Genomic DNA, 27,259 nt, shown 5'->3' with positions numbered 1-27,259 from the left:
GAGGACGATGTTGAGGCCTATCTAACAGTATTTGAGCGCGTGGCTGAGCGAGAGAAGTTACCAGCCGCTGAGTGGGCAGAGGTAATTGCGCCCTATTTAACAGGTGAACCTCAAAAGGCCTACTATGACCTCAGTGAGCAAGAGGTTAAGGACTATACTCGGCTAAAAGAGGAGATACTTGCCCGACTAGGAGTTACTACTGCAGTCCGTGCCCGGAGGGTACGCAACTGGAGCTACAGTCTGGACAAATCAGCGAGGTCCCAGATGTATGACCTAATCCATTTGGCAAGAAAGTGGTTGGAGCCAGACACTTCTACTCCTGCACAAATCCTAGAGAAGGTCGTGATGGATCGCTACCTCCGAGCGCTTCCTACTGACCTGCAACGCTGGGTGGGACAAGGTGATCCTAGGAACGCTAACGAACTTGTCAACCTTGTGGAGAGGTTCCAGGCGACTGAGGACTACCTCCGTGATGTTCCTGCAGCATCTTCACCTCCCCGGAGCGCCAGATCTGTGCCGTCAGCTGGTAAGAGACTTCCATCTATTGGGGGAGTGTGGAGGGGTGCTGATGGGGGGAAAAGGGCTCAAGTGGTGTCTCAGGGACAAAAGACTGGTGATGGTCCCGGGTGGCTAAGGGGCTCTGAAAAGGACTCCTTGCCAAAGAGACCAGGCCCTATCCAGTGTTGGAGATGCCATGAGGCGGGACACGTGTCTGCCCATTGCCCTCTTACCTCTGAACCCATGGAATGTGACGCTAGCCGGCGTCAGTCGCTATTTGCGGAACCATCTTGTGCTGCAGTTCCTGGACTAGAGACTGAACCGCAAATCTGCAACATCACAATCAATGACTTTCCTGTTAAAGCGTTAATGGACTCAGGAAGCCTTGTAACCTTGGTGCATGCTAGCCTGGTGACTGGGGACTTAGAGTCTAAAAAGCATATGAGTGTTGTGTGCATACATGGTGATACAAAAGTGTACCCTATAGTGCTGGCTAAAGTCGGGACTGAACAAGGCACCGTACAATATGAAGTGGGTGTGGTTAAAAACCTCATGCATAATGTAATATTGGGGCGCGATTTTCCATTATTCTGGGCTCTTTGGGAAAAAAGAAAAATCCCCAAAAGGAGTGAGGATACCTCTAAGGGGGTTGCCTTGTCCACTGTGAATGATAAAAGTGTACAGGATGAAAATGATTGTTTTCCTTTGCAGGTCCTGGCTGGGGAGGAGGAGGCTCCTCCCACTGAGCAAAATATACTAGACTTAGAGGTGTCTAGCGATAATTTTGGGACTGCACAATTACAGGACCCCACTCTCAAAAATGCGAGAGAGCAGGTTGCTGTTATGAACGGGGTACCTCAGGAACCAGATGCTGAAAAAAGATTTCCACATTTTTCGGTGACTAATGATCTTTTCTATAGAGTCAATAAGGTTAAAGATGAGATTGTGGAACAGCTTCTGGTACCTAAGCCGTACCGGCGTCAGGTGCTTGACATGGCACATAACCATGTTCTTGGGGGGACACTTGGGGACTGACAAAACGCGAGAGAGGGTTCTCCAGAGGTTTTTTTGGCCGGCCATATATGATGACATTAAAAAATACTGTGAGTCGTGCCCCACATGTCAGGTTAGTGCCCCAGTGTCACATTTTCGCAGTCCTTTGGTTTCGCTCCCTATTATAGAGGTGCCTTTTGAGCGTATTGCCATGGATTTAGTGGGTCCCATTGTAAAGTCAGCTAGAGGACACCAGTATATTTTGGTAGTCCTGGATTATGCGACCCGCTATCCTGAGGCTGTACCCTTAAGAAACACTGCATCTAAAACAATTGCACGTGAGTTGTTTTATATGTTCTCTAGGACTGGGATCCCCAAAGAAATCCTAACTGACCAAGGTACGCCATTTATGTCGAAAGTAATGAAGGAATTATGCAGACTATTTAAAATCTCACACATCCGTACCTCTGTATACCACCCCCAGACGGACGGATTGGTGGAGAGATTTAATAAAACTTTGAAACATATGTTGAAGAAAGTGGTGGCAAAAGATGGGCGTGACTGGGATCATTTATTACCCTACCTCATGTTTGCTATTAGGGAGGTGCCCCAAGCGTCCACAGGGTTCTCACCATTCGAGTTGGTCTATGGTCATCACCCTAGGGGTCTACTGGACATTGCAAAAGAGACATGGGAGAATGAGTCCACCCCATACAAGAGTGTTATTGAGCATGTAGCACAAATGCAGGACCGTATAGCCACTGTAATGCCCCTGGTAAGGGAACACCTCCAGAGGGCTCAAGAGGCCCAAAGTAGAATTTACAACCGGTCCGCAAGAATCAGGACATTCAACCCAGGCGATAGGGTCCTTATACTAGTCCCCACTGTTGAGAGTAAATTCTTGGCGAAGTGGCAAGGTCCCTATGAAATTGTTGAAAAGGTCAGTGAGGTGAACTACAAGGTGCACCAACCAGGTAGAAGGAAGCCTTTCCAAGTTTATCACATAAACTTGATCAAGCCCTGGAAAGACAGGGAATCCTTGGTGGCGACAAATACTGTTAATAATTTGTCACCACCAATCCCTCCAGTCAAGGTAGGTGATACTCTATCAGTGTCACAGAAACAGGAGGCTCAGGAATTTTTACAGAAAAACAAAAACAAGTTCTCTGACCTCCCAGGGCGTACACACCTCATCCATCATCACATTGAAACTGAGCCTAGAAGCAGAGTAAACCTTAAGCCCTATAGGATACCCGAGGCACGTAGGGAAGCCGTATCTGCCGAGGTAAAACGTATGCTTGCTCTGGGGGTAATTGAGGTGTCACAGAGTGAATGGTCCAGCCCAATTGTGCTAATCCCAAAGCCCAATGGAACTTGGAGGTTCTGTAACGATTTCAGAAAGTTGAATGAGATCTCCAAGTTCGATGCGTATCCTATGCCCAGGGTAGATGAGTTGATTGAGAAGTTGGGTAACGCCAGGTACATAACCACTCTCGATCTCACAAAGGGCTACTGGCAGATTCCACTTTCTGGTGAGGCTAAAGAGAAAACTGCATTCTCCACCCCTGATGGGCTATTCCAGTATGTAGTGATGCCATTCGGGTTACATGGAGCGCCTGCAACTTTCCAGAGGTTGATGGACTTGATTCTGCGACCACATCGTGATTACTCAGCTGCCTACCTCGATGATGTGGTCATTTTTAGCCCTGATTGGGAAAGTCACCTCTGTAAGGTACAGGCCGTGTTGGATGCCATAAGTGATGCGGGGTTGACCATAAATGCCGAGAAGTGTGCTCTAGCCCTAGAAGAGGCCAAATATCTAGGCTACATTATTGGGAGAGGGTTGATTAAGCCACAGCTAAATAAAATTGAGGCAATACAGAATTGGCCTAGACCCCTGACAAGGAAACAGGTTAGAGCTTTCCTGGGTATTACGGGGTATTACCGTAGATTTGTGCCGAACTTTGCCTCAGTTGCTGCTCCACTAACTGACTTGACAAAGGGCGGAAAGACAGCAATGGTCACGTGGACCCCAGAGGCCGAGAAGGCTTTCCAAAGCCTTAAGTCGGCCTTGTGCCAACCACCTGTCTTAGTTACCCCCGATTTCAGGCGAGAATTTCTGGTCCAGACAGATGCCTCTAACACAGGCTTAGGTGCAGTACTCTCACAAGTAGTGAATGGTGAGGAGCATCCAGTGACGTACTTGAGTAGAAAACTAACCCCGGCCGAGAAAAATTATGCCATTGTGGAGCGAGAATGTTTGGCAGTAAAGTGGGCCCTAGAATCTTTAAAGTATTACTTGCTAGGCAGGAAATTTAAGTTGGTGACAGACCATGCCCCCCTAACATGGATGAAGTTAAACAAGGAGAGAAATGCAAGAGTGACTAGATGGTTTCTCTCCCTACAAAACTTTAATTTCACGGTGGAACACAGGCCAGGGAAATTACAGGCAAATGCTGACGCATTGTCAAGGGTAAGTTGTCTGTGGGGACAAAAGGCTCAGCCCTCCGGTCTGAAAAAGAGGGGGGGGATATGTAGACATGTCACTGGAGAAGTGATCGAGGGGGTGTACATCTCACCTAGGTTGCTACACAGTGTGAGATGGTAAATCCAGGATGGATCAGTTTCTCAGCAGCGATATGCTGCTGAGTTGTTATTTAATTTTGCCGGGCCTGGGTTTATATGGAATGGCAGGTAGGTTTGGTAGAGGGACCTGTCATTCCACATCCCCCGATCCAGTTCTGGGTTTGGGATCAGGTGAGCTTTGATCCTAATTAGCCTGGGAAGCTAAAGGCACTGCAGGGTCTGCAGGTGGTTGCTCTCAGCCAGGGAATGAACAATCTGTGTGTTGAAGGAAGCTGCAAGCACAGCCACTGCTGGAGCTAAAACTCACCCTGCGATATCCAGGCGAAAGACGCTGTGTTTGTAAGTGTCAGATAGGTGAGCAGAACCTGTTAGTAAGCGCCCAGCCGGGCTAGGACTTTTATTTTTGTTGTACTTAGAAAGCACGGTGTTGCTGTATATTTTGTTTGCTGGACTGTTTGTACCACGAATAAACGCCAAGATCTGCTTTATAAATTCCAAGTCTGCTGTGAACTGTGTCCAAACACACCCTACCCCGGGAAGATCCCTTACAATATATATATATATATATATATATATATACCACTGCAAATAAAAAGATGCTAGCCAGTGAGTACTAAGCAAATACACAAGCTGAAATGGATTTAAAAAAAAAGTTTAATTAAATTGCACTAAAGCCATTTTTTTCCCCCTTAGTGTTGGTTGAAGTGGGGAAAGGTTAGAATTTGTGTTCATTATTTATTGCTGTCTGTGTCCTTTCTATCTCAGAATGACCACTATGACAAACCAAAAAAAAACTGACAGCTCAGTTTGGAGGCGCTGTACTAACAATCCATTGATAGTACAGCGATCTCCCCTGCTGTTCTATTTTGTTGTCTGTGCACATCAGGAGCCGGTCGGCAGACCTTTGTAGAAATTGGTGCAGTTCACACTGGCCAAATGTCGGCTGGTTTCTATTGAACCGGTTAATGCCACCCGACATTCGACCCGTGTGTCTTTATTCTATCTAAATTAAAAAAATAAAATAAAAAAAATTTTGGCTCTGGATACTTTAAATATTTACATTAAATTCAGTGATCTATTTTTGTGTGTAGCTAAGAAAACATACCTGCTCCAGTGGGGCCCAAATGGTCATTGAAATTTGTTTTAAAGGTCTTCTTTGGATTTTCAGAATCCTGATACTGTTATACATATAAAAAGCACATATACTCTGTAGCAAGTATTGGGCACCACAAAGTTTATGTATATTTGTTGTAACTCTGCTTTTCATGTTATTTCCCTCTTTGTGCTCTCTTCTTACAGATCTTTGGATGGATTGGAGGGTTTCATTTGTCTGGAAGAGCTAATACTGGACAACAACCTGCTGGGAAATCATGTTTGCTTCCCTTTACTTCCATTCCTACACACATTGACTGCCAATAAGAATCAGATATCCTTTTTACATAAATCAGTCTGGTATATCACTTTCCATGTCATAATGTAAGTATAGTAGTGAAAAGTAAAACGTGTCTCTCTAAATTATTACATAGAAGAGTCAGTTGTCAATTGATGGTTGTCCAAAAAAAAAAAATGTATAGCTGTGTCGAAGAGGTCTCCCTTGACAATCTATAGTGCTGTCACGACTTAGCCTGCAGTTTTCCTGCCTGTGTAATTCTCCACTACTTGCTTCAGTGCTTTTCCTAGTCCTCTGATTTCTTTCACATGGTTTTATGGTTTCTGTACTCACCTATGGGCATCTCCTGCTATTCTGGGGGTTTATATTTTCTTTTCCTTCCATCACTTCCTTGCCCGTCTCCCAGTTTGCTTCTCTATATAACACATGCTCAGTGCAGCCCACGTTTCCTGAGAAACGTCCTAGTTCTCTGAGCTCCTGTTTATCTAGTATTATGTGTATTCAGTGTCGGACTTCCCATGCATCCTCTGCCGTCTGTGCTCGCCTGCCACTTGTTCTTCCTTGGCTTATTTCCTGGATTTCCTTCTGTCTCCTGCTGTTTTTGCTCTCCGCATCCCTAACTGGGCATACCTGGGGGCTGTGGCCTGGTTCCAGCTTACTGCAAGTCCATCCCCACCATCAGGGGCCCTGGTGAAGAAGCAGGCTGAAGCTTAGACTCCACACCCTGGAAAACCCTGAGTTGGCGATCTACAAGGGTACACTATCACAGACATCTAAGCCCTTGTACACACGGTCGGAGAATGTGTCGGAATGAGTCTTATCGGACCGTGTCGTCAGATAATCTGACTGTGTGTGGTATGCATCGGACTGATTCCGTCCGAATCTCCGTCCGACCCAATTTTCCAACATGTTGGAAAGATTTCCCGACCAACTGGGCCGGAAAGACCTAATCCGATGATGTGTAGAGCATTTTCATCGGACCAAGTGCCACGCATGCTCAGATCAAATTCCTACATCAAAGCTATTGGCTACTAGCCTGAATGTAGTCCCATCATAACGAAATTACATCATCACGTTCTGAAAGATCGGATTTTTCGCCAACTTGGCCCGACCGTATGTATGCAACAGTTTCGGACGCAATCCGTCGGACTAAATCCAACGGGCAAAATCCGACGGATTTGGTTGGCAAAATCTCCGACCGTGTGTACGTGGGCTAACACTAACCTGCTATTAGATAATAAATAATGTACCCTACCAAATATTTACTATTTATCTTGTGTATGAATAATTGGAACAAAAATAATGCACGCCTTATATTTTGTAGGTTTTTTTGTACTTAAAAGAAAAATATGTATTATTTCAAAGGGCTTTGTTTTATTTAGTTACATTCATACTTTACATTTTCTCTATTTCTTCATACAAAAAAAATGGTTGACATGAATGTCTGCACATGAACTACCAGAAATCTTGTTAAGCAGGGTATAGAACAAAAGGACTATCACACGCAAATGTCTATAACCCAGCCCACTGTTCTATGGATTTCTGCACTTCCGTTTCAAAACTTTAAGGACACAAATCACCTCTCAGTGACATGTCAAACCAAAGAATAGGTAGACAGGTGATGAATTGGTCATAATGTTTATGGCATTGTTATATAGCCAGACTATATCCAAAACACATGTAGGGTATTTCTGTTATTGCTTTTCCCCTAGCAAGCTAGGTTTCAATATAAAACATGCAAAAATACTACTGCTCAGAGGATCATACATTGTTGGACAATATACACATCAAAGTAGGGCCCCTGCTCTGTTAACAAGGTTTTGTTTTTTGTTTGTTTGTTTTTTTAACATTCATGAGTGTAAAATGTGTAGATCCACAAAGGCTAAGCTGGTATTCTTTCAGTCTAATCAGTTGACTGATCAGGGCATTATAATGGCCCATGGACACTTTGTGAGCAATTAGACATGAAGGGTTCATGAATAGATATTTGCTAGCTTTACTACGTTGTACATCAGGGGTGCCCAACCAGTGGCCTGGGAGCCACATGTGGCCCGCGGAGCCCTCTGATGTGGCCCGTGACCTCCTGCTCTGGGATGCCAGGTTGGCAAGCCCAGATTTCAGGTTGTCTACCCGCCATGCCAGAGCATCAGTGTTGTGAATGAAGCCAGTGGTAGAGGAACAGAGCCGCATAAGCTAATGCTTACTGTATAGCACTGGCTCCTGTCATAGCTGGAGTGATACCAAATGCACTCCGCCTGGGACAGCAAGTTTATTACTAAAATCACAGTGTATACATGGACATATCTGTTCTGCAGTGATTACTGGGCTGCTTTTAAACTGATCTGCAGCTGTAGTGCAGTGTACCTGCAGCTTACCTGCACTGAGCCATAGACTTCTGGTTTTACCTGTGGGTTTGATGCACTTTCAGAAAGTGCTCCACACCTGCAGGATATGATAGAATTCTATGGCAAAGTGCAGCTAACCTGCAGGAAAGCCACAGGTGCGGGTAGACTGCAGACCATCAGTGTAAAAGTAGCCTTAGACCCCTTTAACATGATCTGTCTGACCCAATCGGATCCTCCATTCACCTCTATGGAGCGGCAGATGTAAACAGACTTGTGTCCGTTTACACCTGCCTCCTTCCAATCCGATCTGCTAAAAAAACGGAAAGTGGCTCCGTCCCCTTCCATTTGATCAGATGAGAGGGCCCATAGAGTAGAGTGGGCTGTGTCTGTGTCCGCTTTTCATATGCGGAGTGGACGCAGAACTGTCATCTGCTCATTGTGGCCCGCGACTGGTCACTAAGTCGCTTAAGTGGCCCTCGCTCTTCAAAAGGTTGGGCACCCCTGTTGTACATCATGCATACCCAACACTCTTTGTCTTTTGCTTAGTAAGTTCCTATTGTTCTAAAACATATTCTGCTTGGTCTCCTTGAAAATCACTGAAAACATCAAATAGGTAAACCCTTTTTTTTTTTTCTTTTCTTGTGATGGATTAGTATGGCTACTTGCTAGGCTTTTTTACTACTTGGTAAATTAGAGCTATGCAGACCTACTTTTCTGTCTCCATGTATTTCAGTTTCCTAAAAAAGTCCTATCACTGAGCAATATCCAAGGTTTTTCTTAAATGAAGAAAAATTCCTAAACGTCTGAAATCCTTTGTTATACCACATCTGCCTCCTCTGGTACTCCAATTCTACAGGCCTTGTGGCCGAGAATTGCTCCAGAGCCCCCAACTTATTTGTGTCTAATTAAGTCAAATGGCTGTGAATAGAGATTTAAACCTTATTTTCTGCCAAACATTCTTTCAAATTGCTTGTAAGCACCCGAAACGACAGCAAAAGTTTAGATTTGAATGTTTGTTGTTCACTGTTGATTTTCACATCACTATTCATCTATGTCTAAGACCATTCTCCCAGATTTTCAACTCTGCTTTCCATAGGGTCGATGAAGGCATGGGGTCTAATAAAGACAGATTCACTGTGTTTGGTCGCAAGCGTTACAAACTTTGATAGGCTGTATTGTCTTTCTTGATGGCTTTTAGAAATGGCGTTGTATAGTCTAGGTCTACAGTTTCTCACACTTAATTCTTAAACGATGTTCTTAAAGCCAATTTTCAGAATCTTTGCTGCAAAATAAAGCTGTCCAAATATCACTTGAAAGTCCTCCAATCTACCTGTTTTTAGCCACACAGAACAATGAATGAATGAATGAATGAAATACTTGTATAGCGCACAATGGTTAGGGGATCCTGCAGACACCACTGGCTAAAGGGTTGAGTAGGGAAATGTTATAATATTAGATGTTTAGTCCTGTCTGTGTCCTCACTAAATATATTCTTCTCAATAGCCATGCAGTCACCAGGTAAAAAAGTGGTGTTAAATCTCCCCAATAAAATGCTATAAGTCTACCCATTTTAAATTAGAAATCATATGCACATACTTTAGAAGGATTTAAGCATTAAAGCCTTTCCAGGGCCTTAATCATAACTGTTCCTATCAGTGGAGATGGGATGGAGGGGATACGTGGAAACGGGATACTGCTGGTTCTGCCTATTCCATGGTGGAACAATAACAGTAATGGCAGATTTCTAAGCAAGAGCAGGTTTGAATGTATAAGGATTTGCCAAGACCACTGTCTTAATAGTCTTACAGTACTTCACTTAAAAGCAGCTTGCATTACAGTGGATTAGCCATACAAATAACTCGGTTGAATTAACTGTCTTTCATGTGCTACTACTGTAGCTGTCAGAATAAATCCTGTGTTGGTTTTATATACATATTTAATACACATCACTCAAAAAAGTAAATTGAACATTAGAAAACGTGTTTTGCAGTTCACTCCCTTACATAGCTAGTGGAATGATATTAGAATGGTAAAATAGAAACATATTTGAAGGAAAACTCAGTATTGCAAATATGTGTAAACTAAAGGCACAAATCTGTTAATGGAAGCAAACAACTTTTCTGCAGTTTAGTCACAATCAAAAGACTTTAGGAAGTAGCACAATAAAGAAATAAACATTTTAAATATTTGTGTGAGCCCTCTGGTGGTAGAAATACAGTATGCCTTATCTCATATACTGCAAAAGAGAACAGCTGCTATGAAGTTTTAGATAACTGTTTTATGTATCAGATTCAAATGTTCTCAGTTGAGATCTGGCTTTTCCCACGTATAGCACAGCAATGCTTTCACTAATAATATTACCATAAAACTTTTAAATCTAAACCAATTAAGTTATTGGTAATCATAAGCAAATGATTATACCTTAAAAATAAGGGAAAGGGTGTACTGTAAGATGACAGCCACATAAGAACCAGATTTCATTGTCCTAGCTTTTGCAGACTGCTAAAATACAATTGGATGTTGTGTGTTACCCTGCTTGAATGGTTGAAAATCCAATTATTTTTCCATATTTTATAATTTAGGGCATATTTATAAAGCAGTGAATGTGACATTCACAGGTGATTAATCCGTTTTTGTAATTTAAAACATTTGTATCAGGAAGATTTACCTGCAATGAATATTTGCTGAATGTCACATTTAATGCTTTTAAATTTTCCCCTTAATTATTTTAATCTGATCAAAAGGAAATGACAACACAAAAGAAGAAGGTAGCAGTTGTTTTGTATTTAAAGGCTTTTCACAATGGCAGGCCATTTATTCTCTAATAAATTTTGATAACTATACTTAAAGATGCCATTCTAGAAAGTGAAGTTTGCTCGGCACCTTACATGTTCCACTCCTCGTGAAGGGTGTGCACAACAGGATGGTGAAAAATTATCACTTTTTAATCATAACCTGAGCCCTTTTCGGGAAATATAATTAGAACGTTTGGATTTTCCTGGTTAATATAATCCTTTTAGGATAATCTTGATGTGGTAGTATTTCTTTTCTCCTTCCTTCATAAACATGCATGTTTGTCTGTCCCAGGTAATCCTAGTTATGTAAATGCCTTCCAGTGGTTTTATCATGCATGCATGTTCAAAGAGCATCCAGTACTTGGGGGGGGGGGGGGGGGTTATTTAAGTAGTAATGTTCTTTAATGTTCTTTAAAAAAAGAAAAAAAAAGATGTTAAAAATAACCATGAAAGAAAACATGAAAAATTAGGGTTTGAATTATATTTTGCTGAAAATCTTAATTTTCTGGCAGCCTTCAGTGCCATACAAGGTTTCTATAGAAATTGCTGATTGATTGATTTATTCTGTTAGGCTCTTGCAATTTTAAGTCAGTTGAAAACAGCATCAATTCGACTTGTCTGTGGCCTTTCTTTAGCTTCCCTCTTTGGTAAAGGCCCACTAGTGCCCAACCCTAGGCCCAAGGGCTGCATGTGGCCTTTTGAGCTATTACAGAGGGATTGTCTGTCCAAGGTGTGGTAGACCTTTGGTGAAGAAGGATTATTTTGTAGCAGATTCCTTAACATTTCTTGTCATACCTGACAGAGCTGGACCACTTTGTGGACTCACTGGCTGCGTCTGCTCCATCCTTGGAGTACCTGAGCTTGCTTGGTAATCAGGCTTGTCCGAATGAACTTGTTAGCAAAGAGAAAGATGAAGATGACTATCAGCGATACAGGTTGGTGGCCTTTTAAATTTAAATTGTTGATTTCATGTGAACACAATATAGCATTTCAATTCATTATATATCGCCACTAAACCTCTGATGTGGTATACAGTACTGGTATCTTGTTTTCAATATACATGTCACTTATCTTAACCACACAGTACAGGACACAGGAATTCATTCTTAGGTTTTATGCAACACCTCAATGGGATGCCCATACAATGGACATACACACCATGAGGCTCCAGTTTTTTGCTAGTGTTCTTAGGTGATGGACACCTGCTGTTGGAGAAGATTTTTTTTCTATTTTTCACCCTCTTTCAACTGAGACATTTGTCAAAATCTGACTGCTTATTGCTTTATAGCTCACCAGTAGTTTCCTGATTGGTTACCCATGGTGTAAACCTAGGGAACTATACCCAGACCCCATGGCAATTGGCCAACTTGTAATGTTTGCTCTAGCACTGGCTTCTGTGTTTGATGCTTACCTTAGCACATGGTGCATTGCGTGTAGTTAGCCACAGGGTGCTGTCCACATCCAGGACTGTGGTTCATTCCTATGAAACCTGTCCTTGAAGACACCTTCAGGGGAATGCCCACTGTGATGGGTAAGGCCTAGACCCAGGAGGGGACCAGTGACATTAATAAGGCAAAGCAAGGTTTCCCTGTACCTTTACATACCAGTTCCCGGCTATACATGTCTTGTTAAATTGTTACTTGAAACTGTAGTACACACAACTTTATATTCTTTTATCCTCCAATACTACCACAGTGCTAAGAAAACAAACAGTTTTGAAGGCACAGTTTATAGTACAACCTTATAGTTTAGCTAATTAAATTTGGCAGTCTTTTTTTCTACCTCACTACCAGAAGCTCTGGCTAGTAAAGTAGTGCTTTACTCCTCATCGTCAATTCCAGACACCATTTCCATTAACAATGCAAGATAATAATTTGCTGTCTCACCTGCTACCTAATAACCTCAGTGACACAGCCAAAGGAACTCAGCGTTAAGCCTGGGTTGTTGAGATTCACACCGGACATGCTGAATCCCCCTCAGTTTGCCTCTGTTCTGTGAGCACCCTGAAGGAGAAGATCCTCACTTGGCAATGGTGAATTGCAGGTGCTTGGGTGCTGAAGCAAATGAAACAAGTACAGCAAGTTCTGTAGTAGATCCCGATGAAACTCTTAAGTTCCTCTCAGGTTAGTGACTGTTCCCTTGTTCCAGAGTTCTTACACTGAAAATATTCCAGCCCCCACACAGCCCGTCTGACAAAAGCAGAACTTTCTGCAACTATGATTTATTCCAAAGGCTATTCCCACTGCTGGAAGCAATGGTTGCCATCAGCCATAAACACTTGTCTGCCTCTGCTCCCTCTTAATATATTCAATCATTAGGACTTGAATTACCTGGCTCACTTACATTTGCAGGAGGCAGACACTCACATTTTAGCTGCTGAAGATTTCTCACCATTGAAATTTCATGAAGTTAATCCTTTGGCTTCTTGCCATATGCTGGCCACTGTGAACTCACTGATTAGTCTTTGGATTGTTCCACCTAGTTCTGCACAACATTCACATACTCCATTAGGCTTAGGAAGGAAGGCAAAGTCTAGAAACTTTATATGTTGCTTGGCCTAACTCTGAGAGGCTGTTCACTCCTCTGTACATGTTTGCTGTCTTGTACCTTATGGAAGAGGAATTCAAAAAGAAATGCCCTGTTCCCACTGTGGACCCAGCTATTCTTGCATTGAATAAACATGCTACTGTTCATAGTGAGGGCATTCTCTCCTTCAAGAATTCAGTTGGTAGGCATTTGGAGACTCTTTAGAAACCTTCCTTTGCTCTGGCAGATGCAGCAGTCTGTTGCCAATCTATCAGTTGCCCTGACTATGGCAAACTGGAATGGAGAATTCAGCAGTGAATTAAAAAAAATAAAATAAATGTAAATATATAAAAAAAAAAATCCTGTTCTTTCTACAAGACTACAGATTTTCCCCTCCACCCTACTATATGCTCCTCTTTCCTTGTGGCATGCTGATCCCTTTGCCCATACTCTGTAATCTATCACTTAGGGTAACTCTCACCTTGGTGTACCCCCTTAAAAGATCCTTTATTAAGAACGGAACTTTCTCCTCTTCATTGCCCCTTTGCAGCTATAGTTATGCCTTGGCTCACTCTGTTTTTTCGTCCTGGGAGCCCTCCTTTTTTTCTGCTACAGGGGGGGCAAAGTACCCTGGAAGCCAGTTCTTCTCACTTCCCTTGCACTCCTTATATAATTTCAGTCCCCCTCCCCACGTCCTGCCTTTATGGTATGACAAACAATGTTTGCTTCACCTTATGGGTGGCTCGGGACTGCCATGTCTTTCCTTGGAAGCTGTCCGATTTTTCTGTTTTCCCACAAGGCAGTCCCTCTATGGAATTATTCCCTCCTGTTCCACCCAACTGGATGGTTATTTTGCCTCTTTGCTAGGCCTTTTGCTCTTGGAAACGAGTTTCTCCTTTCTTCCCTGAGCCCATTCTTCCAGAGGTGACAGGGTTCTTGGGCTTTTTCAGCATCAAGCATCTTTTTTTCTCTTTCGTTCATTGATGGACATAGCACCTCCTTAATCTTGACCATTGGGTTATATCACCTCTGCAGGAGTAGGACTAGACAGAACAAAAAAAAACTGGCTGTGCCCATGGGCTGCCCTGAGACGGTATATAAACCCCCCCCCCCCCCACGCTCTAGGTATTCAGTTTATTTCTGTCTAGTCAGGAGTAACGACCTAGCTCCTTGCTGGGATCTTTTGGCCCTAGCAAATTTTACTTTTTTCCATGCACATTTTCTCCTGGGAGATCCGCAGTCAGCTGCTGGGTTGGGCGACAGGCTGAATGATCTAGATCCAGTGGTCTCCCCAGTCCGGCCAGTGAGCACATGCAGATCGCAGCTACGGAACAGGTCGGCCACGACATAGCCTCAACGGACGGAGGCTGGCCCTCGAGTTAAACATCTCGCAGGGTCGCATATGCATGGGCTCTGGTCCGAGTCACAGAGGTCCCTTGGCCGACAGCCCCCACTTCAATGGTGAGGAGTTCTGTCTGGAGGGTCACCTGCACCATGGATCAGTAAGTACAGTTCCCCTTTGTGTGGTTTGGGGTGGATGCGAGTACCCTCCAGTGATGATCGGACTTGCCTGCAGGATCCCTCCTCCATCCTAAAGTCCCCTGGTTAAACTGGGCTTCCGCCTCCCTCCATGGATTGGTGGGAGTCCCAGGGCAGGCAGCAGAAACCCTGGGGGTCTCCCCTGCCATCTACCTTCTGGGTAGTGTGTGACCTGCCCTGGCAGTATGGGGGGTTCCAGTCCAGAGGGTGTAGGGGAGACCCCGAGGTGCATGCCCTGCTGTGTGTGAGGTAGTGTGCAGTTTGGGGGTCCCAGTGCAGAGGGAACAGCGGTGTCCCCTTAAATGTTCACCCTGCCTGGTGGTACAGTACATTTTTGGAAGGGGGTCTGCTTGCAGAGGGTGTAGCAATGTGGAAGGCACAGAGAGGATCCTGGCAGCATGCTTCAGCATCTCAAAGCCATTTTTGGGTGGTCTGATGACATCACGTGGCCATTTTCTGTTGGTCTGGCTGGTCTCCGGCTGGCAACCATGTTTGTGTAGCTGATGAGGTCACAGCAGCCATTTTCCGTTGGTCTGGCTGGTCTCTGGCTGGCGACCATATTTGTGTAGCTGATGATGTCACAGCGGCCATTTTTCGTTTCGTAGTCTAGATGCTAGAGATGGCCAGAACCTCATAGAGATGTCAGAGCTCCTCCTCTTCCTCCCCTATGCTTCTCTTCCTGTCCCGGGATATATGAAATAGATGCCAACATTGGTGTTGCTGGGTCCAAATTGTGGTGCTCCTCCGTTTGGTAGGATGAGTCCTTGGGGGTCCTTGTGTATCTCCCTCTCTGCTAATAGGTACCCTGGTCATTGGGGTGTCCCTTAGTGGTGCCAAAGTTCCTTTGTACTACAGGATCCTCTTCCTTATGGAGCCTCAGGGTCACATCTCACCCACTGATCCCCTCATGGAGTTGGCAGGTCCCTCGGAACCCCAGCTTCCCATGGTTGAGCTGATGGCGGTCCTTGCGTCATTAGTATCCCGGGTGGAAGTAGTGTGTATGCAAAGACCTGGGAGGAAGCATCCCCCACCTTCCCCTGCTCAGTCTGTCTCATCTGATTCTAAGCCTGATGGGGCTGGGGATGTGGCCCGTCTAGGGGGGTTAAATATCTCGCCCCCTGTCCCATCCGATAGTGAGGATGAGTCCTCTGCGGTCTCAGCAGCGAGTGAAAAAGCGCTGGTGGATGCACTTGTTACTGCAGTGCGGGAGACTCTAAAAATGGGCAATGCGGCAGACAGGGCCACAGACATGGTTGTGTCCTTTGGTACGCGTGAACAAAAAAAATCACCCTTTGTGGTCCCCAAATGTTTCTCAATACGCTACCCCTTTGAAGAATCACTTTTTAAAAAGTGGACTACCCCACCAGTGGGGGACCCTCCTGTTTCCAGGTTGAATAAAGCAACCATGATCCCAGTAGAGGAATCCCCATCCTAAGAACCCAGCTGACGGAAAAGTAGAGGCTGTGGCACGCAGCATGTTTACTATGGCTGGGTCGGCATTGCGTCCAGTCTTGGCCTCAGCCCTGGTGTCGCAGACCCTAACTGAATGGGCCATGCTTTTGCGTCAGGGTCTGGGTAGTGAGCAGGTTCATGCTGCTTTTGGTGATTTAGTGGACCAGTTGGTCCAATCGGCTACAGTATATTTGTAATGCAGCCTTGGATGCAGCTCCTGTGCTGTCCAAGCTTTCTGTTTCAGCGGTGGTGATTAGACGTGTGCTGTGGCTTAAGAATTGATTGGCAGACCAAGCCTCTAAAAAAGCTCTCATTGATCTGCCCTTTCAAGGTGACCACCTGTTTGGGGCTACCCTAGATGACATCATTAAGGGTGTCACGGGGAAAGAGTACCTTCCTGCCTCAATCTAGGAAAGCCAAGGAGCCTCGTCACAAATGGGGGCCTTCCTTCTCAGCCCATAAGATATTCTTCCAGGCTCCCAGGACGAAAGATAAAGGAAACAGATCTCTCACTTCTTCCCTGGGAAGTTCCAAGCAATCTTGGTCTGGTAAGCCTAGAGCAGGCTTCTCCTTATGCATTGACAAGACTCCTTCAGCATGAAGGTCTGCCCTCACCCATTGCTGGGGTTGGGGGAAATCTTCCCTGATTTGCAGATTCATGGACCTCCTTCGTGATCATCAATGGTGTCCACGCATAGAACCTTTTGGGGGTACCAAAGAAGGGAGACATAATTTGTCCACTTCGGGGGCCCTGTGTCTCCTTGTGTGGGTATAATTCTTGTAAAGGTTCGGGTGACTTCCGAACTACCCAAGGTCCCCTCTAGCCCTGTCCAGGAAATTGGGCTACCTGGGACTGACTCTGGAGTGAATGCTGACCAGGTTAGTAGTTTTTCTTCTCAAACGTCGGCCCCTTCAGCAGGTTCAGTTCAACGGGAAGTCCCACTGGTCAAGATTAAGGATGCACTGTGTCTGTCGATGAACAAAAGAGGAAATGGGATTTTTGTACTCACTGTAAAAGTTCATCGACGGACGCAGCACCCACCCCTCTATGGAGTTTTTGATACTTCTATTACGCTTGCTACTAAACTGAATACCTAGAGTAGGGAGGGGGTTATATACTGACTCAGGACAGCCCATGGGCGTAGCCAGGTGTTTTTTTGTTCTGCTTAGTCTTACTCCTGCAGAGGTGATATAACCCAATGGTCAAGATTAAGGAGGTGCTGTGTCAATTAACTCAGAGAAATGGATTTTACGGTGAGTACAAAAATCCAATTTTTTTCCCCAGGTTGCATGGCTACCACCTCATCCTTTGTTCATATTTTCATAACTGTTGTCCATTGTTATTTTTTCCTGTAGGCCTGTTGCTATTGTTATGGCTATTTTGTTGCCCAGCCATCCACCCCTCAAATGCAGAAATTGGAATGTACTATGGGGCAAAGAATCAATACCTGTTTCCTGTACTGTGCAGATAACATAAAAGGAATATTGACATACCTGTAAATTCCATATCTTAGAGTACAAGACAGGACACAGGTTCCTCTCCTCTTTTCTCTGTGATCTCCTTACTGCTTGCCAAAAAACTGGAGCCCCACAGAGCAGGCTTGGTTATATGGATATTTGTTTGGAATATGGCCAGATTCCAGTGCTAGCTATGTGAAGCTGCATATTCTCTGCAAAGAAACAGGGCTTCTTCTTCTTTTTTTTCTTTTTTTATGGCTGAATATAACAATGGGCAGCACAGTGGCTAAGTGGCTAGCAATGGGGTCGTCAGTTCGAATATCAACCACGGCACTACCTGCCTGAAATTTGCAGGTTCTGCTTGTTCCTGTGTAGATTTCCTCCTGGTAATCTGGTTTCCTCCAACACTCCAAAGACATGCTGGTAGGTTAAATGTCTCCAGTCTTAATTGGCCCTAGTATGTATATGTATGAATGTGAATTAGGGAACTTAGATTGTAAGTTCCTTGAGGGCAGGGACTGATGTGAATGTATAATATATAAGTAAAGCTCTGCATAAATTGTCAGTGCTATTTAAGTACCTGTACTAAATAATAGTCTAGGGGGTCCTTGCACATACGGATTTCATCTTTTTACCCTAGGATACACAGATGTCAATCAGTAGATGCTTAGAAAAACACATAAAGCAAACAAATTGCTATGATAATAGATGCAATTATAGTATTACATGTTAAATATGTATCTGATTAATATCAATATCTTTTATTTACCAGTTTTTATATAAAAATACATACAGTATACTGATATCTGGAGTTTAACCTGGGGGAGAGGCAGTTTTATTTCCAATCGGGGAATAAAACATTTGTCAGTTTTCATTTAATTTAGCTAATTTTATTTATTTGAGGTACTTATATAGTGCTGTCAATTTACGCAGCGCTTTACATATATATTATACATTCACATCAGTCCCTACCCTCAAGGAGCATACAATCTAAGGTCCCTAACTCACATTCATACATCTACATACTAGGACCAATTTAGACAGGATCCAATTAACCTACCAGCATGTCTTTGGAGTTGCTAACAGAATGAGCTTAAAGCCAGTGTCAGTAAAATTAAGTAAGACCATTTTAGATGTCAGCAAGTAAAGGCCCACTCTAAGTTCAGGTTTTGCTGCTTGGTTTTCATGGAACAGAACATATTTACCTGTATATGTCAAACACTGATCTTTTTTATGATACCATTTAGATGAAATGGTCAAGAGACCTTCTTTCTCAGATGGAGCATTCAAGCATTGTCAGTTCTTCCAATAATACATCAATCTCATCTTTCTTTGTGCCATTTATAAAGAAACTGACTGACACCACACATAACCTAAAGTAAGCTTCACTCAGGTTAAACTCATCCTTGGATATTGTATATCTTGATGGTCTGCTTGCACACAACTTCTTCAGGTATACACATAAATTGTAAGCGTTTCTCTCAGACCTGCCAATGTATCATCTAAGGAAAAGGAGATAGACTATTGGGTTCAATTTAAATATAAAAGCAAAATAAAATAGAGGATTCAAAGATCAATGATATTATAGTTTTGTGTCAGTATCTGTTACCATATATATTTCCTAAAGCTGATCTCCAGTAAACAGCTAAATACACATGAAGTACATATGTGAAAGCTGGTTTACCTCCCAAAATTGTTTGTATTTCTGTCCATCCAGTCTGGAAATTTACACAGCTCTGCCACACTGCAGAGTCCTGCCTGCAGTTTCATTTTCACTTACATGTCTCTTCCTGAGACCACCCTTTGGACAGAAAAACAAGGAGAAACACACTTATGAGCTTATCTCATTGTCTTTCTGCTCTCTCCTCATATCAACATGCCCCTTTGCACTGCAGCACATTCTTTAAACTGCTTCTCCATCTCCCTCTCTAAGCTCTCCTGCAAAGAGACTGCAAGAGGCTGAAATCAAGTCAGATTAAGGTATGTTCATTGCTTGCTATAAAAAAAAAAAAAAACATTAAAATTACATTTATATGTATTTATGATTACACAGTCAAAATAAAGTGTATCATTGAGCAACATTTTAAACCATATATTAATTTCCATATTATATTTCAATAACTTCTAGTCTACTCATATATATATATATATATATATATATATATATATATATATATATATATATATATATATATATATATATATATATATAATATGTACTCGCGCAAATGCTGGTGCAGTTACTAGGCTATGCACATAAGACGTATTTCCTGAACACATTTGGGAAACTCACCATGCATGCATGTGTAGGTAAACACCAATGCAGTGACTCCTTAGCATTACATGAGTACAGGCACATACAACTATGTATTTCTAAGCCCCTGTACACACGGTCAGACATTCTGCCAACCAAATCCGTTGGATTTTGTCTGACGGATTTTGTCCGACGGATTGTGTCCGAAACTGTTGCATACACACAGTCGGACCAAGTTGTCGGAAAATCCGATCGTTCAGAACGTGATGACATTATTTTGTTACGACGGGGCTGCGTTCAGGCTAGTAGCCAATAGCTTTGATGTAGGAATTTGATCTGAGCATGCGTGGCAGTTTGTCCGATCAAAATTCTCTACACATGATTGGAGTATGTCCGATTGGACCAGTTTGTCGGAAAATATTTCCAACAAGTTGGAAAATTGGGTCCGACGGATATTCCGACGGAAACAGTCCGATGCATACCACACACAGTCGGATTATCCGACAAAACGGTCCGATAGGACACATTCCGTCGGAATCTCTGTGTGTACAAGGGCTTAGAGTGGCTGTACATGCCTACTGCTGCACCTCTCTGGCTCCAAACATCTGTGTTCATGAGCCCATATTCATAATGCCCTATGTCACACATTTCACAGAGCCTGCTGTCTGAACTACAAGGGGGAGGGGAATTTTAGGAGTCAGTAAAGGAATCACTGCTTGCAGGCAGCAGGGTACCATGAGATATGTTGTCCTTAGCAGGGTTTGTGTTTTGGTACAAAACATTTTTATTGAAGAGTTTAGAAAAGTACAAAACAAGAAATCACCCATGCAGGGAGCCAGTTATAGCCATACATAAATCAGCGACGGTGGGGCTTTTTTAAAGTGGTTGTAAAGGATAAAAAAACAAAAAAAACAAACATGTCTATACTAATCTGCTATACTAATCTGTGCAATAGAATTCTCCTCCTCTTCTTGGATCCCCCGCCAGCGCTCGTGGCTCCTCCTCTCTTTCTGGTACCCCCAATAGGAAACTGATTCTCATAAGGGCACTCGTGCAGGCTCGATCCCGAGCTCTGTTGCTACTTCCATTGACACAGACAACAGGACTTGGCTCCGCTCCCTTGTCACTTGAGTTGATTGACAGGAGCTGGAGCCAATGGCTATTGATCTTCCCAGGGATGAGGGACAAAGCCTGGAGAGCCACGGTAGTCATGCACAGTGCTGGATCACAATGGGGTTCAGGTAAATATAAGGAGGTGAGGGGGCAAGTCAAAAAGCCCTGGTCCTTAGAATTTAAAAGTAAATTAAAATAATAACCAGAGGAGAAGCTTCAAAGCATGCAGAGATTACAGGAAGTTATGGAAAGAGATAGGCAGCAAACAGGCATAACTTATACAGGTATATATAATGCTCTGAAAAAGTATTTGCCCCCTTTCTGATCTTTTTTTTTTTGCATATTTGTCACACTTAAATTACTCAGATCATCAAATGAATTTTATTATTACACAAAGATAACCCAAGTAAATGCAAAATGCAGTTTTTAAATTATGGTTTAATTTATTAAGGCAAAAAAGCTGTCCAAACCTGCTTGGCTTTATGTGAAAAAGTAATTGCTCCCTAAACCTAATAACTGGTTGTGCCACCCTTGGCGGCAACAACTGCAATCAAGCGTTTGTGATAACTGGCAATGAGCCTTTCACATTGCTGTGGAGCAATTTTAGCCCACTCTTCTTTGCAGAATTATTTTAATTCAGCCACATTGGAGGGTTTTCCAGCATGAACGGTCTGTGTGAGGTCATGATACATCATCTCAATTGGATTTAAGTCCGGCCTTGACTAGGCCACTCCAAAACCTAAATTTTGCTTTGTTTGAACCATTTGGAGGTGGACTTGCTGTTGTGTTCCTGATCATTGTCCTGCTGCATAACCCAAGTGCACTTGAGCTTGAGCTCACAAACTGATGACCGGACATTCTCCTTTAGGATTTTCTGGTAGAGCTCAGAATTCATGGTTCCATCAATTATAAGTTATTATAAGTCGTTCAGGTCCTGAACCTGCAAAGCAGCCCCAGACCATCACGCTACCACCGCTATGTCTGCCTGTTGGTATGATGTTCTTCTTATGAAATGCTGTATTCGTTTTATGCCAGATGTAATGGGACACAGACCTTCCAAAAAGTTAAATTTGTGTCTCATCAGTCCACAGAATATTTGCCTAAAAGTCTTGGAAATAATTAAGATGTTTTTTGGTAATGTGAGATGAGCTGTGTTCTTTTTGGTCAGCAGTGGCTTTGGCCTTGGAACTCTCTCATGGATGCCATTTTTGCCCAGTCTCTTTCTTATTGTTGAATCATGAACACTGGACTCACATGAGGTAAGTGAGGCCTGCAGTTCTTTAGATGTTGTTCTGGGTTCTTTTATGACCTCCTGGATGAGTCATCCTCAAGCTCTTGGAGTAATTTTTGTAGGCCTGCCACTCCTGGGAAGTTTCACCAATGTTCCAAGTTATCTCCATTTGAGGATAATGGCTCGCCCCGTGGTTCACTGGAGTTCCAAAGCCTTACAAATGGCATTGAAACCCTTCCTAGACTGATTTTTAATCTGTTCTTGAATTTAAATCTGTTCTTGATTTTTTTAGATTGTGGCATGATGCGTGGCATTTTATGATCTGATAGCATGCTTCACTTCTATTTATGTGATTTCTTGATTCGACAGGTCTGGCAGTAATCAGGCCTGGGTGTGGCAAGTGAAATTTAACTCAGCTTTCCAAAAAATTGGGGTTAATCACAGTTCATTCATGATTCAGTATGGGAGGGGGCAATTACTTTTTTCACATAGGACCAGGCAGGTTTGAACAGCTTTTTTCCCTTAATAAATTAAATACTTTAAAAAACTGCACCTTGGATTTACTCAGGTTATCTTTGTGTAATATTAAAATTAGTTTGATGATCTGAATCATTTAAGTGTGAATACTTTTTACTACATTAAGTGCAAATATTTTTTCACAGGTCTGTATATACTAGTAATTTCAATTTGTATTACAATATTTTTCTCCTCTCTGTAGAAGCGGGTAACCGCGAAACATGTTGTGAGCCTAATGGCCTGCAGTCAAAAAACCTCAGGAGATATTTCCTATGGACTTGTCCTTCAGTGGAGGTGTACGAGCCATCAAAGAGGGAATTATTGTGTTTTATGTCCCAAAAGGATGCTTTTTTTTATTGTAACTGTATATGAAATAAAATAATATATTGATCTTAAGCCAACTTTGTAATGTCTTTCGACAGTACCCAGAGGATCCTGCTGCCCCACCACTTTCCAAAATATTCTCAAAAAAAGATTATCATATAAATAAAGAGCTCACTTCATTTGCCACTTTTACATTTGCTTTTAGTTTAGCTTTAATGTTTATTACTATTGCGATTTGCAAGGAAGAATGTTTGATTAGGATGACAGTGACACATGTCCTTCTGTCAGATGTGACCTGCAGTTTTATTGTTAACAGAACAGTAATTACAGAATAACTTTAGTGGCACCAATGTCATTGTTAACATGAAGAATTTGACATTTACAGAACTTTTTTCACTACAGTAACAATACTTAACCTGAGAATAAAGTTCACTGTGGTCTAGGTGAACTTCACGAGTCAAGTATTCCTTGTTTGAGGGGAATATGCTCAAGGCCAATTTCACATGTATTAGATGACATCAAAGAGGGTAGCTGAACAAACCAGCTGGCTAAGCCTCCAGCTCTTTCATTTTGAAGTTTTGTTTCAGCACCTGAAGCAGTTAAATATTTGGCTACAAAACAATGCCCTGTCTGTTGGTGTGTCTGCATTATAACCAAGAAGCTGAGGGGGGAACATGTAGATCAAGATGTGTAGTGATCTGGAGCTGGAATTTTATGCAATGCAAATGGAAGAGCCACAACAAACGTGGATGAGTGCTGTGACTTTGGTGCTCCTATTCTCCTGTACTTGTCCTAGACATTCATCTCTGCTATTCATCACAATTTTTTTCTCTTAAGCAAGGTGACATATCATTTTTGTTAGAGCAGAAAATGTTTTGGCCAGTTTTGATATCTAACTTCTTTGAATGCAGGTATGACACATATCACAGTTTGACAAAAAGCATCTCACCCCACTAATTCATTGCAGCTTACATTTTTGGACAGAATGAGTAATAATCTATGGTGCGCCACAGGGCCTGTCATCGATTTATTACAGGCTTTGTCTGTTAAACTTTGTGGTACTTAGTATAAGAAAGTAAGAACTAACTAAAAACATTTTTTTTTTGAAGGGCAGCCAAGTTTACTGTGCTTTGAGTTTGTTGTGTACTTTCATATGACAAACTGCAACATTTTGCTTTGGTACCAAAATGAAAGCGTTGCGCACAGAGCAGGCTTATTATGAAAATGGCAGGCATATTGCAGTAATAAAAGCTGAGCTAGTTAGATGAGTATATGTGTCTCTGTACAGGTTAAATGGTAGAATGTCTGGTAGGCAGAGACAGCCACTGTTAGCCTTACAGTCACAGGATATCACTTGCCTGCTCTTCACGCTTCACCTTTTGCAAGTACTAAATTCCCTAGACAGAAAGTCTTGAGTAGACAGAAGCTGTCATCCCCTGTCCTCCTGCGTCTCCAAACTGAATGAGAGTGGCTGAGTCCTCCTTTCGTTCTGTGCTGTGATCCGTACCCAGCCAGTGATGACAACCTTGCTTCTGTTTCTGCCGGCGCCTTTGTCACTACTGTCCCCTTTGGATGGGCTCTTTCATCTAATCATTAAAATCCATGTTTAGTACTTGCCCCACCTGGTTCACTCACCTGAATGTTTGCTACTCCTTTCATCAGTAGAGAAGTGCCTTTGGTATATTTCTACTATATTATGTAGGATACAGTGCCTTGAAAAAGTATTCATACTCCTTGAAATTTCCCACATTTTGTCATGTTACAACCAGAAAAGTAAATGCATTTTATTGGGATTTTATGTGATAGACCAACACAAAGTGGTAAATAATTGTGAGTTGGAAGGGAAATGATAAATGGTTTTCCTATTTTTTTCCAAATAAGTATCTGAAAAGTGTGGTGTACAATTGCATTCAGCCCCCTTTTTACTCTGATACCCCTAACTAAAATACAGTGGAACCAATTGCCTTCAGAAGTCACCTAATTAGTAAATAGAGTCCACCTGTGTGTAATTTGGTTTCAGTATAAATACATGCTGTTCTGTGAAAACCTCAGAGGTTTGTTAGAGAACCTTAGTGAGCAAACAGCATCATGAAGGCCAAGGAACACACCAGACAGGCCAGGGATAAAGTTGTGGAGAAGTTTAAAGCTGGGTTAGATTATAAAAAACAAAAAAAACAAGCTTTGAACATCTCACGGAGCATGTTCAATCCTTCATCTGAAAATGGAAAGAGTATGGCACAACTACAAACTTACCAAAACATCGTTGTCCACCTAAACTGACATGCCGCATAAGGAGAGCATTAACCAGAGAAACAGCCAAGAGGCTCATGTTAACTCTGGAGGAGCTGCAGAGATCCACAGCTCAGGTGGGAGAATCTGTCCACAGGACAACTATTAATCGTGTATTCCACAAATCTGTCCTTTATGAAAGAGTGGCAAGAAGAAAGCCATAAGAAGTCCTGTTTGCGAAAAGCCATTTGGGAGACACAGCAAATATGGGGAAGAAGGTGCCCCGGTCTGATGAGACCAAAATTTAACTTTTTGGCCTAAAAGCCAAATGCTATATTTATCGGAAAACTAACACTGCACATCACCCTGAACACACCATGCCCACCGGGAACCATGTTGTGGGGATACTTTTCTTCAGCAGGGACAGGGAAGCTGGTTAGAGTTGATGGGACGATGGACCAAGCCAAATACAGGGCAATCTTAGAAGAAAATATGTTAGAGTCTGCAAAAGACTTGAAACTGGGGCGGAGGTTTACCTTCCAGCAGGACAACGACCCTAAATATACAGCCAGAGCTACAATGGAATGGTTTAGATCAAAACATATTCATGTGCTAGAATGGCCCAGTCAAAGTCCAGATCTTAATCTAATTGAGAATCTGTGTGAAGACTTGAAAATTGTTGCTCAGGGACACTCTCCATCCAATCTTCAGAGCTTGAGCTATTTTGCAAAAAAGAATGGGCAAAGGTGTCATTCTCTAGATGTGCACAGCTGATAGAGACATCCCCAAAAAGACTTGCGGCTGTAATTGCGGAGAAAAGTGGTTCTACAAAGTATTGACTAAGGGGGGCTGAATACAAATGCACCCCACACTTTTGACATATTTATTTGTTAAAAATGTTGGAAACCATTTATCATTTTCCTTCCACTTCACAATTATGTGCCACTTTGTATTGGTCTATGAAATAAAATCCCAATAAAATACATTCATGTTTTTGGTTGTAACATGACATAATGTGGAAAATCTCAAGGTATATGAATACTTTTTCAAGGCACTGTATATGCTGCTAGTTTGTAATACTGCTTCCTGAATGTGTTTATGAAATGTACCTGGTGGGTGAAATACACTATGCTATAATATAATTTCATATCTTGTCATAGTGTTTATGAATAAACTACACGTGCTTCCAATGGAATTGTTTAGTTCAGCATGGTTCACAAAACCTTCTCCATAACCAGGTGCTGTAGTAGAGCCAGTTGTCACTTTCATTGTGTGAAGAGATGGATGTGCATGTGAATCATAGGGCAAACTTTGACAATGACAAATGTTAATTGATAGCTCTCTTTTTTTTTCAGGTACTTTGTCCTGAACAAACTTCCTAATCTAAAGTTTTTGGATACCAGGAAAGTGACAAACAAAGAGCGTGAAGTGGCAGGTTCCAGAGGAGCATTCATGAGAGTGGTGAAGCCCAAAGAAAATAAGGTGAGAGAATACCAAAAATTATTAACAAACTTAAAGCAGACAACTGAAGAAAATCTTAAGCGTTCTCTACAAGACCACACTTTAGTGGTGTAGCAACTGGGCCCTGCTCCACGAAGACATGCAGGGCCAACCTAGCCATATCAAATGAATCTCTCCATTATTGCAGTTGTATAGTGGGATTAGGTACACATGAGGGGTTACTATGGTTCGGGAGTTTGGATGCAGAGGTAATAGTATGGCGTGCTACCTCCAGGGCTAGGTATAGGAGTTGAGGGATAATAAATCTGGAAAAGAGGATCTGAGATTAAGCCTGGGTTCACACTTGTATGACAAATGCTCAGACATTGGGGGCTTATGTCGCATGACATGTGAAAATCAATGTTTCCCTATGATAGACGTCTTAACTGGTCCGACACAAGTCGGCCCGAATATTGAAAATGCTCCCTGCACTTGTTTGGTCTGACTTTGATCCTACTTCAGCCCATTGAATATCATTGAAGTCGGATCAAAGTAGGATGCTTGTCCTAA

The 27,259-nt window shown here is 42.6% G+C and overlaps 1 protein-coding gene across 1 annotated transcript in view; it reads left to right on the top strand.

Moving 5' to 3' along the window:
• Nucleotides 1-27,259, top strand: part of LRMDA (leucine rich melanocyte differentiation associated) — a 1,231,554-nt gene that overhangs the window by 700,551 nt on the left and 503,744 nt on the right. The window contains exons 3-5 of the mRNA XM_077454023.1: nt 5,377-5,503; nt 11,403-11,542; nt 26,605-26,731. Coding sequence (XP_077310149.1) covers nt 5,377-5,503; nt 11,403-11,542; nt 26,605-26,731 — 394 coding nt within the window. The remainder of the gene's footprint in view (nt 1-5,376; nt 5,504-11,402; nt 11,543-26,604; nt 26,732-27,259) is intronic.

This window comes from Lithobates pipiens, unplaced genomic scaffold (assembly GCF_037356315.1).
Source record: "Lithobates pipiens isolate NorthernLeopardFrog02 unplaced genomic scaffold, aLitPip1_a1.2 Scaffold_25, whole genome shotgun sequence".
NCBI classification, from domain to species: domain Eukaryota; kingdom Metazoa; phylum Chordata; class Amphibia; order Anura; family Ranidae; genus Lithobates; species Lithobates pipiens.
The sequence above is the reverse complement of the archived record's forward strand: the minus strand, read 5'-3'. Positions and strand labels throughout refer to the sequence as shown.